The sequence below is a fragment of the Sceloporus occidentalis genome, unplaced genomic scaffold (assembly GCF_023333645.1).
Source record: "Sceloporus occidentalis isolate IW3139 unplaced genomic scaffold, rSceOcc1.0.p SCAF_145, whole genome shotgun sequence".
NCBI classification, from domain to species: domain Eukaryota; kingdom Metazoa; phylum Chordata; class Lepidosauria; order Squamata; family Phrynosomatidae; genus Sceloporus; species Sceloporus occidentalis.
This window is the reverse complement of record NW_028317125.1, coordinates 636675-652037: the sequence shown is the minus strand read 5'-3', so window position 1 is coordinate 652037 and position 15363 is coordinate 636675. Positions and strand designations below refer to the sequence as shown.

Here is a 15363-nt window from a genome sequence, read left to right as displayed (position 1 = left end):
GGTTGAATGCAGTACCTGTATTCAACCTGAATTCTCAGTTCTCCGATTCTTTTTTTAAAGGACGCCGACATCTTGCAAAAGACAAAATCTCTCGTATTGGCTCTTGTGACCGCTTTCCGCAGCAGCGACTCGCTATCGAGGCAGTTCAGCGACACCATTTTCGCTTGCCATACAATATATGACAGATGTTTATTTCTGGGGAGGGGCCACACGGGGCCCCTGCTGCAGATCTCAGTGTTGCTAAATGCCTTGACAGCAAGGCATTACAGCAACACCGTTTAGGTGAAGAAAGTGATTGTAGATCGCTTTCTACACCTGTTTAAAGTCATGACATGCCAGGCATGTCAATTGTCGCCAACGGGAAGTCTCTGGCAGGTCAACTGTCGAAGGGGTTAAAGTGATGTAGGTTTTCCCATTTAGGCCTGCTACCATACCAATATGTGAATCGGCTGTGCATCAGACAAGCTCACAAAAGACTCAAAATTTAGAAATTGATAAACAAGAGTCAGACACATGAATTTAACAAAGCTGCAAAGCTTTATTAAAATTGAAAAAGTCTTTCAAAAAGTTTTAAACAGCTTTAAAGTGTTTTACCAGTTTTCCATGTTCATGTTCTGAAAGATAAATAAGGGACGTACCAAATTATATGTGTGCTTTTATAAAAGAAAAAAAACTAGGTTTCATGACGAAATTTTATCGTTTTGTCCATTTGTCCTAATAACGAACAAATGAATGCAACATTGGACGGAAGAAACGAGAAACAAATGCGCTCAATATGAAAATCTTCGTTCGTTCGTGGCCGTGGCTGCCTTTTTAACTACACTAAGGTGAGGAGAATCTTGCCATTTTAATTCAACAATTTATACACGTTTATTTCTTGTTTCCATGACAACCCAGACGGACAAAATGGGATTCGAAATGAAAATGTTGGACTAATTTCGCCCTAACAGAAGACATACGAATTTCGTTAAAAATAAGGAAATGTTTTCCCCTGAAACACAAACTCTTCGACGGTGCCTAGGTCTTAAAAAAAAAAATAATGGCTCACTATTAACCAATTTCCTTCTGTGTAGATTGTACCTGAACAGCAGATGTAACGACATCCATATGCAACCATAATGTACATACTATATGTTATCTAGCATTAAATTGTTCCAAACTGTATGCCTTCAAACCACAACACACTACACCTTAATTGTGCTGCAGTTTTAAGATATATTTAAGATTCATGGGAATGATTTCTCTGAATGTGTGCCTTCTCTGGAAAAGACATGAAGACCACCATAACAGACAAGTCGTGGTCAGAATGCTTTAACCTGAATGGGGGTTATTTGCTAAAATGAAAGTAGACAGGGCAGAATTCACTTGAAACCACAACTTTCCTGAAAACTGGCCTGTCTACTGTAACTGTAATGGGCCATTACTAGCAAAATTTTCTGTCAAGAGGGCTGAGCTGGCCCTGTGTATGTATTGCTCAATCACTAAGGTCACTTTCAAGCAATGTCGCTGATTTAAATACAGGGTATGCACAAAGCAGAACTCACTGGGGGTGAAGAAGTCAGAGTGATGAAACGGCAACTTTCCTGCTATAGTGAATAAACCCTTTGTGTCTATCATAAGAAAGCATCTCTGTGTAAAGAGAAAACCAGAGGCTGCTATCTAGGGGGTACAGGCAATATACCTGCAAAAGCCCACACTAGCATCCTCCACTTAAAACCCATTGGTAGGGGCTTAAAGCAAAAGCCTTCTATAAGCCAAAGTGAGCTGTACTTCTTTAACATGAAGGCTCCTGGGGAACTGGGGTGTTTTTTTTCTTTTTGACATGATGGGCCTTGACAGAATAGGACACATGCCCTAAAATAATACTGGGCCCCAAAAAGTTCAATGGCAGCCCTGTCTGTGTTGCTTCTATGTGGCTCAAATAGTTGACAGGTGCCCAGTAAAACATGGACAAAACAGCTTTGGTGTTTCCCTTGATCTTAAGTGATCCTGCTGTGATTTGAACAAAAAAGCAAAACATGATAGATTCCAACTAGTTACCAAATCTCAAAAACACCTTGACATAACCCATTTCTTATCTCCATTGATTCGCAATATCCCGTAGGTCATTTTCCATTCCTGAGATACGGAGTCCAAATCGATGGACCCACTAGAAGTAGTTTAAAAGGGAAAGTACCTTCTGAGGAAATATGTGTGATACACCCTGTTGTTATTTCTTTGTTTCATATAGACGTGGAGGACTTCTTTAGAATGGCTCATGTGAATTTATACAGCAACTGATAAATTCCTGACTGCCCTTCCAAGGAGCACATCTTCAGTTTGGGTACAATTGTTCTTCTCACAAACTGAAGTACATGATACTTAAGTACACATGTTCACTGTTAGGTTCCATGGTCCTACATACATTTGGAATTGCCAAGTAAATTACAGCCACAAGTAACAAAACACCCTTCTTGAAAGATGACTTGGTAAACCACAGTTAGGGTGGAAAGCGGGGCATTCGGCTTGAATATTGTAGACGGGAAGGAATCCATCTCAATCTTAATTTAAAGAGTAATATGGAACATTTAAATCAGGATATTCCTTGTGACATAGACTGCATAAATGGCATCCCTTCTGAAGATCATGACAAGAATTCTTATACGGATGTGAAATGTTAGTGGGGGATCAAATGTTACTTTAGACAGTCTTATTGAAAAGACGGGCCAATAAGAGACAGACACTAATATAGGTATTCCTGAAATTTCACATTTTGCAGATTGGTGATGTGTCTCCAGGACACAGGCCTTTCAACTTCCTCAGTACATTTTTATTTATTAAGGCATTTACAGTGTTGGTTGCATTATGTCATAATTGAGTATATGGCTCCAAAGTTTTAGCTGTTAGTCTACAATGTGGGAGTATACAGTGGTTATACAACGCTTACCTCTGTAACCTGGGTAGGAAATACAGACTGAAAGCTAGAGAACAGTACCATTGCTCACCTCTGCTGCACAATCCAGATATATCATTTGGTTTTAGTAAATGGCTTTTGCTCCTGGTTGTAAATCACTACAAATCACAGAAAATAAAGTCTATTTCCGACTATGTCTGCAGTGGAAAGACGGCTTAGAAGAGCGGTGCAGGTCTCTGAAGTGGGGGTATACCTGACTTTGCTAAGGCTACAGCTGGACTAGAAGACTAACATTATTTATGGACACAGAGCCAGTAAACACATTTAAGTGTTACCCCTTTTGTTATAGTCCCCAATAACCCCATCATTTTCCATGACAACTAATAAACAGTCTTTTAGTCACCCAAAAATCTAACAACCTAGAACAACAATCAATAGTTCTCAGCGCCCAAACTTTGTGGCTCTCTCAGTTACTCTCAAGGAGCTGGGAGAGTCCCAGACGTAGCTCGTTCAGTTGGCAGATTTTTATATCCAGTTCATCCCCTGCTCTGTTGATCTCTTCTCGTACCCGGCCTCTTTCCTCTTGTGATTCTTTGAGTTGCTCCTCCGCCTTATGAACTTCCTTCTCTAATTCCTGATTTCTTGCTTCCAGTTCCTGTCAACATACAAAGTAAAGTTAATGTAGCGTGGATACTCACATGAAAGAAAGCCACCCCACCTTCCAGCGCAAAACATTTAACAGCAGATCTTATCTCTGACTAATTTTAACACATTCTCATTCAAAGTTAACCTTTAAAGTTAATCAGAAAAAGGCACTCCATGAAAACAGAAGTAATCAAATAAACGTATAATATAAAAAATATCTTTGATTCTGAAACTTGATCCCATATATATAAAAATATGATGTAGAAAAAGTATATATCCAAAATGATACAATTAATATCATAACAGAAAAAGAGAGACCATGGTTCACCAATTTCTTGCCATTCCATTAGTATTTACTTGCAGCTATAACTGTCTCCATTCTTCTGGAAAAGGTTAATACAAGATTTTGTAATATTTTTGTGGGAATTTATGGCAATTCCACCAGAGAGCGTTTGTGAGGCCAGGCACTGATGTTGGATGAAAAGGCCTGGCTCGCAACTGGCGTTCCATTTCATCCCAAAGGTGTTCAGTGGGGTTAAGGTCAGAGCTATGTGCAGGCCACTTGACTTCCTCAATATCAAACTCATCAAACCACGTCTTTATGGACCTTGCTTTTTTTTTCACAGGTGCAAACATACAATCGTCTAAAATGTCTTCGTATACTGGAGAAGTAACATTACCCCTTACTAGGACTAAGGGTCCTAGCCCAAACCTTGAAAACTGCTCCAAACCATTATCCCTCCATCACCAAACTCTACAATAGGCACTATGCAGACCAGTAGGTAGCAGTCTCCTGGTACCTGCCAAACCCAGATTCTTCCATCACATAGTGAAGCCCGAGAACACATTTTCACTGGCCCAGAGTCCAGTGGCGGTGCACATTGGACAATGGATTCTTGACAATGTCCATAGCGATCTTCGGCTTATGTGCAGCTGCTCAGCCATGGAAACCCATCTCATGAAGCTCCCGACACAAAGTGTTTCTGCTGCTGATGCTGTTTCCAGCAGTTTGGGACTATGTAGTGAGCACTCAGCAGTCCCTCTCCACAAGTGTGTGTATGTGTGGTGTACCGCTTCTTGGCTGAGCTGTTGTTACTCCTAGTTCTAATAGCGCTTCCAGTGTACTGGGGAGGGCACACATTTCATAAACTGTGGCACAGGTGGAAACCTATGACAGTTCCATGTTTGAAGTCACTGAGGTCTTCTACTGCCAATGTTTATTTATGGAAACGGCTGCTTGTGTGCTTGAATTTACACACCTGTTAGCAATAAGTGTGGCTGAAACACCCAAACTAAATAATTAAGGTTGTCCACATACTTTTAGTCATATAGTATATTTCTCAAGGTAAAGCTTCAACAGTTGTATGGCATTGGGAAGCGTTAATTGTCAAACAATCATTATAAAGTATAAGTATAAAATGATTATTTTAAAAAAATATATTTTCTAGCTAAAAAGTACTCTCCCCATGTAAACAAATTACACTTTGCAAATAGTCAACCACTTAATTGAATCCAAAAATAGTAGTTGCTCAATTTCAAGTACATGCGTTTACCTGCGAGTGTATCTGAAGTACTTAATGGAAGTACTTAATAGATTAATAGTATGGTTACATTAGCCCAGGAAATCCTATAAAAATATTTATATATATATATATATATATATATATATATATATATCATTGGTTACACTACATCCTACACAATCAAGCTAGCTACGTGTGATGGGACTATAGCCCAACAATAACTGATACAAGACAATGCCCAACCTTGACAGATTTGCATTACTGTCCTTAACAGCTCTAGTACGAATGGTATTTGCAGAGAGTATAATATGTCGACTCACTGTATTCACGAAGCATTATGAAGGGTAGCACCAGCGTGACATGACCTTCCGGTGCTCCACCATAGAAGTTCCGGTGAAAGTGCCGGCCAGCAGCAGAGGTTTGTCTAAGTGCATCGCGCAGACCTCCACCAGCTACCCCGACTCGACACAAAGGACTATGGTGCCAAGTCTCGGGGGGCAGTGGCATATAGGGGGTATAAGGCATATTTGGGAGGGCACAGTGGCATTTTTGGGAGTGCACAGTGGCATATCTGGGGTATAAAGCATATCTGGGGTGGGCAGAGTGGCATATCAGGGGGTATAAGGCATACTGGGGTAAAAGGCATATCAGAGGGCACAGTGGCATATCAGGGGGGTTTAAGGCATTTAGGGGATATAAGGCATACCTGTGGAGGGCAGAGTGGCATATTTTTTATTCTGCTGTATGTTTTTAACATCCAGTTATTTTAAATAAACGAAAAATGTACATTTATTTTTTTATCTGATTAATCGAAAAAATAATCAGCCGACTAATCGTTAATTATGAAAATAATCGTTAGTTGCAGCCCTAGACATTATACATTTTTGCTTTTTAACTTCTCAACCTCTGTCCCAACCATAATATATTTCCATTAACTTTTTTTTTTTTTTTTTTTTTTTTTTACAGAAGGTGAAAAGGACTTCTGTAGCATGTCTAAATGTGCGGAATGTACAACTGCTACATCATGCCCATTGTCCACACCGCAATGCACATCCACAAACACACATTTGCATGATTAGGCTGAACCAGGCTTTCTGTCCCCACACGTTATGCAGGGCAAACTGATCTCCCCCACACACGATACAAAACAAGGCCCTCTCTTTTTTTAAATAAATATTTTATTGAGTAACAAGGCCCTCTCTTAACCGCACATGATAGGGGGACCCATTCACCTTCTTCCCACGCATGCAATGTATAATACATTGTTGATGTAAAACTTGATCACCCCCACATACTACATCTGTGTCCTAAAAGTCCTAGTCATACATATTTTCTGTTTTAAGTTATCTGTGATATCATACTGGAATAAAATTCAGTTTCATAGTGCATGCTGAGTAACAGTGATTATGAATTAACCCTAACATTGCATGCAACTATTCTTTCACTATTGAACATACACCGATCAGCCATAGCTTGACCAGTGACATGTCAAGTGAATAACACTGATAATCTTGTTATCATGGCACCTGTCAGTGGGTGGGATATATTAGGCAGCATGTGTTGATGTGTTAGAAGCAGGAAAAATGGGCAAGCGTAAAGAGCTGAGTGACTTTGACAAGGGCAAAATTGTAATGCCCTGGGTCAGGGCGTCTCCAAAACCGCAGCTCTTGGGGGTGTTCCCGGTCTGCAGTGGTCAGTACCCATGAAAAGTGGTTCAAGGAAGGAAAAGCGGTAAACTTTTGGCGGCCAAGTCTCATTGATGCATGTTGCGTATGGGGCTGCGTATCCACAGACCAGTCAGGGTACCCATGCTGACCCCTGTCCACTGCCAAAAGCATCTACAATGGGCACGTGAGCATAAGAACTGGACCATGGAGCTTTAATGGATCTTGGTACCCCGAATGGGAATATGAGCTAATGTCTGCTTCCTCCGCTACTCTGACCGCTGAATGAATTCCTGCCCTTAGCCCAGCAGGGGGTCACTATTGTAGTCTGTGGGGAAGATGGTAAGTATAGGTGGTTCACTGACTTCTGGCCAAAAATCAGTTTAAAACTGGAGGTAAGTGCAAATACTAGCCATAGAGGTCTCTGTCCAGTCCTGACCCGATGGAGAGTAGCACACCACACATAAAACCCCCTCCTAGGTGCCACAAAGCAAAAATAGTTCAGGAATGGTTTGAGGAACACAGCAACGAATTCAAGGTGTTGACTTAGCCTCCAAATTTCCCAAATCTCAATCGAATTGAGCATCTCTGGGATGTGCTGGACAAACAAGTCAGATCCATGGGGCCCTACTTCGACACTTACAGGACTTAAAGGATCTGCTGTTAACATCTTGGTGCCAGATACCACAGCACACCTTCCGAGGTCCAGTGGAGTCCACGGGTCAGGGCTGTTTTGGTGGCAAAAGGGGGACCTACACAACATTAGGCAGGTGGTCATAATGGTATGGCTGATTGGTCTATAGTGTAAATAAGGCAGATAAGTAAATTGAGTGAATGCAGTTTCTGTGAAATCGATCACAGATCAATTACTTGCGGTTAGTATGAGGCATGAACAGGAGTTTTCGAGGCAATAATTGTTGAGAAAACAGAGGTTGTAGGAGTTTTCCAGTTACTATCTTGCAGAAGAGGATAGTGTGAGAGTCTACTTCCCCCCATCCCTCCTTTGAATGTATAAGGGAAGCTTTGACAATTTCATACACTAATCATTACAATGCTTACAGGTTCTGATCTACCTACTTTGCTGAGTTTACTTCTTTTGTAACTAAATTCAGCATTATGTGTTGTGATGCTGTAAAACCCAGGGAGATGATTTGTTTGGCATTTGGGTGCAGGTGCTATACAAGTCATGCATTTGGGTCCCTGGGGTGGAGCAACTGGAGAGTAGGGTGGGCCAATGCTCCATTCACCCTTTCAGTGTAAAATCCATGCCGGTTTGTACAAGAGGCCTGCAGGATGCAGTCCAGGATTCCTATGTGGCCTGCATCAGGCACAGGTGCTGGGCATTAAAGCCCCCTGGAGCCTGACATTCAGAGAGACTGTGGTGGGAAGAGGAAGTTCCCCTTTGCACACAGGGCAAGGAAAGGCCTGGAAGAGCCAAGTGAGGAAATATCTGCCTGGACCTTTGTGTGTTGTCTGGGGAGGTTTCCCAGAGCTTTAAAGATGACTGGCTTCAAAGATGTCCCAAATAGGACATGTGGGCAGAATGAACACATGTCAAAATTCCAAGTTGAAAAAGTGAATTGCCCATGTCCCAAATGTGGGCCTTTACCTCCCAAACACCCAGGGGGTGTCTAGTTTTCAAAAATATATGGCTTGATGTGGGTGAATTAAATTAATTGGCTTCAAAGATGGCAATATGCTACTTGTACTTGCCTACCCTACAACAACAAAAAAAAAACCATAAAAACATTCGGTATTCCTAAACTCAGGACAAAAAGTAGATTATATTTATCAGTTTTTTTTTCATTAGCTTTTGTAGATGAGTAGAATATTTTTATACATTTTTTACTCAATTCTCAATATTTTTTGAGCCACTGTCACAAAGGGGTTAAACTACTTGTTTTCAGGCAAGGACACACAGCACTCCTGGCTTCAAAGACTGGAGTTGTGCAGCCCTGTTATTGGAATGTGCAATTATTTCTTTGACTAAGTAGATCAAGACCTTTATTCATGCCAAACTACAATATCTGGTTTATACACAAAAAGCAATTCTGGCAGATATCAGAAGATCCTGCTGGTTGCTAAGGTAACTACACCACTTATAGCAGAAGTGAAACTTATACAAACCAAGTAATCCTTATATGCAATTAACCAATGCTACATTACAAGGTTTACTGTTCATACCCAGTACTGAACTCGCACAAAGACTTAAGGAGACATAGAACAGAAATCGTAAATAAATCAATATCCAAAATATTCTATTACTGTATCCTGAACAAATAGTTTTCCTTTAAAGGACCATACATTACAAATATGAGGCATTATTTATCTGGTAGCAGTTTCTAATATGTGTGCACACACTGAGGTCATCGGTGTTCTTCACGCTAACAAACTGTTTGTTTATTAATCACATTAGCCGTGACAAACTGGGTTTTCAGCATATGCTTGTTAAGTCACAGCCATAAAGAAATGATCAAGGTCAACATATCTGCTTTACTGTGTTCAACAGCAAAGAGGAAATGCATCTGAGACGTGCAGAAAAAAATTGCATTTTAAACCAAATCAAAACACTCCCTATAAAAAGATCTCTTCAGTGGAAAGATATAGCTGGTAAAACTCTTGTATATTTCTGCTACGACCAGTTACATATACTCTTCGTTACTATACACTGCGTTTATTTATTACATTTTCCTATAAGTGGTAACTCTCAGACTTTAGTTGGATGCGTACGTATTAAGGAAGAATACCCAACATGCTTATTCAAAATCATCGTTAGCATCGGTTCAGTTTGGTTAAACAGACTCAACTGCCAGATGTCCTAACCAGTATCATGATAGCGGGATCTGCGCAGGTACAATTCCAAAATCGGAAGCGAGCACAGGGTGTTATGTACCTATTACATTAAATAATGTAATTCCATAATATGGACAGGGAAACCTGTGATATCGTAACACCCAGTACGTAATGTTAAACACATCTTAACCAACCCATTACATAGTAAACATAGATTTATTATATTATTGTGTATAATTCTACATGCTTAATGGCTAAACTCACACATGCACGGCGATGTGTTCCTAAAGATATAAACCTGGAAGCTGAGAAGTGTGGGATATGGTTAAAATGTGAGAGCGCAACAGCAGAACAGACCTCTAGTGTGCTTCTCTGTAAATGTTTTATAACATGACAAGATGCATCTGCATAAAAAGAGAGAGAACTGTAGAGTCCTCGCAGAGCTTACAGCACCCAGAATCCTTCTGGAGCTTTCATGCGCAGAGTACCATCTTTCTGAAACTCTCTTCCAGCCGTAGTCAGAAGTGTTCTGTATTTAAATATTTTGATGTTCATATAATTATTTCCTATGTTATCTTATACAAATAAATTGTTATTATAGCAGAGAATAAGATGCCAATATTAAAGGTAGGTTTAACTACAGGAGAGATGACCTTCTCCATGCACAAAGTTATGGACAAAGGCTGACTTTTTCTTTTTAGCTTCCAAGAGATCTATAGTTTCTCAGGGAATACCATACTGTGCTGTGCACAGGGCGAGATAATAGGATATCCTCGCTCATAGTAATCACGCAGAAGATCCAGCTGGTCTCATGCAGTGTCTGCTCCCCCTCCACTCTGACTTTTTCACTAGATATACAGAAATAACAGGGAGATTTTTCTTTATCCTTCAACAAAGCATTGGGGCAAAGGATTTCCATGGAAACCACAAGCACACTTGCAGTAAGAATCCAGAGCAAACAGGAGACACAAATCACAGTTACACATCGATGCCCTAGCAGACAGAGACAGATAAATATGTATGTACAGAGCACACACTTGTACCTAGAATATACACATTTAGGTACCCTCAGGGGAACTTTTTTTAGCCCTTCCACTACAGTTTATGTATTAGTTAGGAAGGGATACTATATTTCTGGAAATAAATACAGTCCACACTATTGATTCCTGGTCATAATATATATGTGCTACAAGACAAACCTATAGGCAGTGTTAAGGAAAGACACACAATGGTGAAAGCAAACACACAGACATAATGACAGGGATGATAACAGAGATAACGAGAATGAAAAAAAAAAGTAAGATGCTATCTGATGATGAGGTGACAAACTATAGGAAAGCCCTCATAATATTTTTACCCAACACTGCGTATCCTTGTGAAACCTTAGGTCACCGGCCAATCTCAATATATCACTGGACTTTTCACATAAATAAAAAAAATTCTGCTAAATGTATTAACAACTCTGTGTGTATATACACTATACGACCAAAAGTATCTGGACACCCCCTCCCATTATTGAGTTTAGGGGTTTCAGTCACACGGACATGATATCTCCATAGACAACACTGGCAGTAGACTGGCGCTCAGTGACTTTAAATTTAGCACTGTCATAGGATGTCCCTTTTGCCACAAAATCTCTGCCCGCTGGATCTGCCCTGGTTCACTGTAAGTGCAAATGTCTTCTCTTGAGTGATGAATATTTCACTATCTGCAAATCTGCTGGAAAAATCTGGGTTTGGTTGATGCCAGGAGAACATTACCTACCAAAAACGCATAGTGCCTACTGTAATGTTTAATAACAAGGGGCTTTTTTTTGGCTTTGGGCTAAGCCTCTTAGTTTCAGTGAATGATAATGCTACAGCAAAGTCCATAAATATATGGTTTGATGAGTTTGGTGTGGAGGAACTTGAGTGGCTTCCACAGAGCCCTGACCTTAATGAACACCTTTGGGATGAACTGGAAAGCCAAATGTGAGCCAGGCCTTTTTGTTCAACATCAGGACCTGACCTCACAAATGCTCTTTTTGACAAATTCTACACATACACACTAAAATTTTGTGGAAAGCCTTCCCAGAAGGATGGAGGCTGTAAGACATGCCGGGGGAGGGGGGTCAACTCCATAATAATGCCCATCTTTTAAAATTAGATATCCAATAAGCTTATATAGGTGTGATTATCAATTGTCCATATAATTTTAGTAATATAGTGTTTAAGCATGGGATGAAGAAGGCCTATCATAATCCTAAACTGATTTTAAGATGGACAATATGAAATGACTTATTTACCAAAAAGTGAGGCTTCTACAGCATCATTTTGCCCTTGCTTTTAATTGATTTGTTATTTACTCATAAAATAGAATCATCCCTACCAGAGAAACGCAGAGACACTACAGTGAAGCTGACAAATTGAGCTGACCCCATGTCAGGCCAGTGCTATTGACAACAACAACACTACAGTGACTTCAGAAGAAAAATCACCAATAACATGCAAACAATGTAATGACAAGGTACATAAATAGATACCTTTACTATGAAAGTAATTCAAATTTTACATATGGTTTGTTGATTCACACTTAATAGTTGTACAATTTTCCCCTCAGGTTATCTTTGAACGGAAACTATTGACATAGATAAAATGAATGGTTTGCTCCTCCACAAGGGCCTGCCTGACACTATATTGAAATATCTAACTTTGAAAAATTCACAATTAGTTGCTATAGTTACCAGAATAAAATAGGTCTATATTCAATCAAAACCAGCAGTAAGCAAAGTCTGTTCTGTATACCATTAGTGTTTTGGAGGACCTTTCATGGTGGTCTTTCATTTGATCTGCTGGGTACGGCATTAATAGGAATGGAAGCCGGGTGGAACAGTTACTTACCTATTATTTAGTATTTATTAATCATTAGACTTTGCTCATTCAAATTACTAGGTCTATCTCTTATCTGTCTGTCTTTTTAGTATGTCACTAACTGCTATCATAGTTATCCCATAAATATAAACTCAACTTCATTACTGATCTGGCTGGTCGGTATTACAAGTAGCTCCTGGGAAACTTTTTGTTGGTAAAAGTTCAGGGATATAATGAAATAAGAATTTTAAAACACACTATGAAAACATTTTGAAGGGAGTATTAATTAATTATTTTTAAATTTAGCAGGTGCATATGTTACTTTACCCCTGCAGACATAGCAGGCACACCGCTCAAGAGTTACTTGTTTCACTTCCTTGTAGTAGTTTGTTATTATATACATATATATATATATATATTATCTATATATATATATATGGTAAATATCTATCAAAGTGTATCAATGTTCTTTTGACCTGTTACAATGCCTTGCCTGCAAGAACTTCTCGAGAATGTACGTGATCACAACATATTATTGTTTGGAAAAATTCACCGGTTTATATTTCTCCTAACCTGTGCAAGCTATTTTGTGTATAACAGATTAATGTTAGTGAATTTAAATATAAAAGCATTTACTAAACAGATCAAAATCAAACTTTTTTCTGGTGTTAGTCCCTAGTTTTCATGTTTCATCTTTGCTTGCTCCATGACGTGACTGAAATCCATGTCTAGCAATGACTGAAGCTGTCCTCCCATCAGCTAGTGTCCAACCAAGTCCTGAAGATGCACCAATAGCCTAGATTTTTATGAATCTCCCAACTGATCCCACCCTGAGGACTGGGATGGTGACCACTGCATTAGAGGTAATAGGCGAAGCAGGACCCAAGAGATATTCAACCACACACATTTATATGGTCTCATCCACCTTGCCTGGTACTGGCAGCACAGTAATATTATGGATCTATAGTAAAGCCAGTGAAAAAATGAGACATGCTGCATTAGCAGTGTTGAGTTCCTAATCCCATTACTAGTTAATCTCATCCATAACTTGAGCCCTCATCATAGCTGGAACAAACAGGTTAACTTTTGACCAATAAAAACAACAATCAGCTCTTATTTCAACACTACGTGCATTATTTCATTTACTTCTATTATACTTGTGGACCAAAGTTTCCATGAAGGTATACATGTAACCTATCCTCCAAGTGGTCGACGGTATTGAACAATTTAGGAGTTTGTTCCTGAGTGAGCATCAGATGCTCATTATTCTGTTCTTCCTAATATTTACATTAGTTTTTACCACCCATTTCCAAGCCTTCAGTAAAACAATCCAAAAAAAAGTGCAGTCTCATACACTATATCAATTGCAGACAGCTAGAGTCATACATAAAGGAGTTTATTCACTAAACCATGAGTTTGAGGCTGAGTTACAAATTACAAAGGAAATAAATAAAATATGTTCCTTATGCTTTCACTACAGATAGACCAAATCTTGATCTGGTTTCATAGGTGGTTCCATTCAGTTTTGTGATGCGTATAAGAGGAGTGGGGATTTCTTCCATTAGAAATTCTATTCCATAGCTATAAGGACAGCAAAAAAAAACGTAATCTGTAATTTGTTTTGTTAGCTAACATAAATGGAAGGGAAACAATAAACCGGACTGTGGTGAAACATAACAGAGTGTATAAGCCAACTACCTCTAGTCTTTTTAGAAGTTCATCTCTCTCACTCTCCAGCTCCACAAGGTCTGGCCTCTGTCCTTTGAGCAGGAGAATTTCCTGTAGACAAAATGAAACATAAATAAAGCTTTTTTACTATGCCAGGTCGTTTTGATCTTTTGAAACCGTATAGCATGTACTATAATGCGACCTATAATGTATATGTGACCTATCATTTTAGGATTCCACACAAATCAACAGAGGTATGATTTGTCAAAAGCAATGGTAATGTGATAAATATATCCCGGGCATTTAAAGCCTACAAAGTATGTAGACGCAGGGCTTGTCAATGGTGTAATGTGAAACAGGTGGAACGGTCTCTCAGCGGAGCATGTAAAGGGTACTATATTAGAGCAGGTCTGTCCAATCGTAACTCTGAGCTTTTGGCAGTCACTGGGTTTGGCAGTAGACAATGTCAGCTGTACACAAAGCTGTGTTAGAAAAAAACAAAATGGCTGCATGTGTCCAAAATTAGGCTTAGGGTTATTATGGCAGACAGGTTGAAATATATGGCTATTTCTTTTTTAAGCAGCCTGTTTTAAGTAAAAATATTATACCTCTTAACAATCCTGGATATTGCGGCATGGTCCTGGTTTGTAGCTACTGTTACCAAGTAGCTGCCCTACTATCCATCTTTTGTGGGCAGTGGGGAGCATGGAGCAGTTTAAGAGATCCTCTGATCTCCCCTGACCGTCCCAGGGAGCTGAAAACACAATGCAGCCAGCCCCTCCAACATCAACTTGTCAAATGCTCACACACTTATACATACACATTTATGCAGACACACACATACATCCATCCTCACTTACAAACATACTAATGTACATACTAATGTACATCCAATATAGTGACATACATACAGTCATGCATGCATACTCCCACCCTTTCCCTCTACCTCCTTCCCTCACTCCCCCCTTACCTCAACCACAGCTTTCCCTTCAGACAGACAACTTGGTCAATAAGAACATTCTTTTGGTGTTGTGGTCTGGTATTAACACTACACCTCACCAAGTCCTAGCTCAAATTCAGGAGAAAATGTGGTCTAAACATCACCAAGCAACTTGCAGACACCAATGGTATTATTATTATCTTTTATTTATATACGCAGCACTTTATACAACACATATATCCAAGGGGTATGAGACGAGAATTGATAGACTAAGACAAACCGATGCATTAGGTGGAGAGAGCCATCATCAGCAAAAGGGAAACATTTGGCTACACTCGAAATGTAATATCTCCCAAACAAAACAAGGTACTATTGTGGACCCTCTTTG

General features: G+C 39.6%; 1 protein-coding gene across 1 annotated transcript in view; it reads right to left on the bottom strand.

Annotated features, from left to right (window-relative positions):
- Nucleotides 1–3359: 3359 nt before the first annotated feature.
- The window catches only part of LOC149280847 (homer protein homolog 3-like), a 52275-nt gene continuing 40271 nt past the window's right edge, over nt 3360–15363 (bottom strand). The window contains exons 8-9 of the mRNA XM_089500029.1: nt 14066–14146; nt 3360–3548 (exon numbers count right to left, since the gene is read on the bottom strand). Coding sequence (XP_089356155.1) covers nt 3360–3548; nt 14066–14146 — 270 coding nt within the window. The remainder of the gene's footprint in view (nt 3549–14065; nt 14147–15363) is intronic.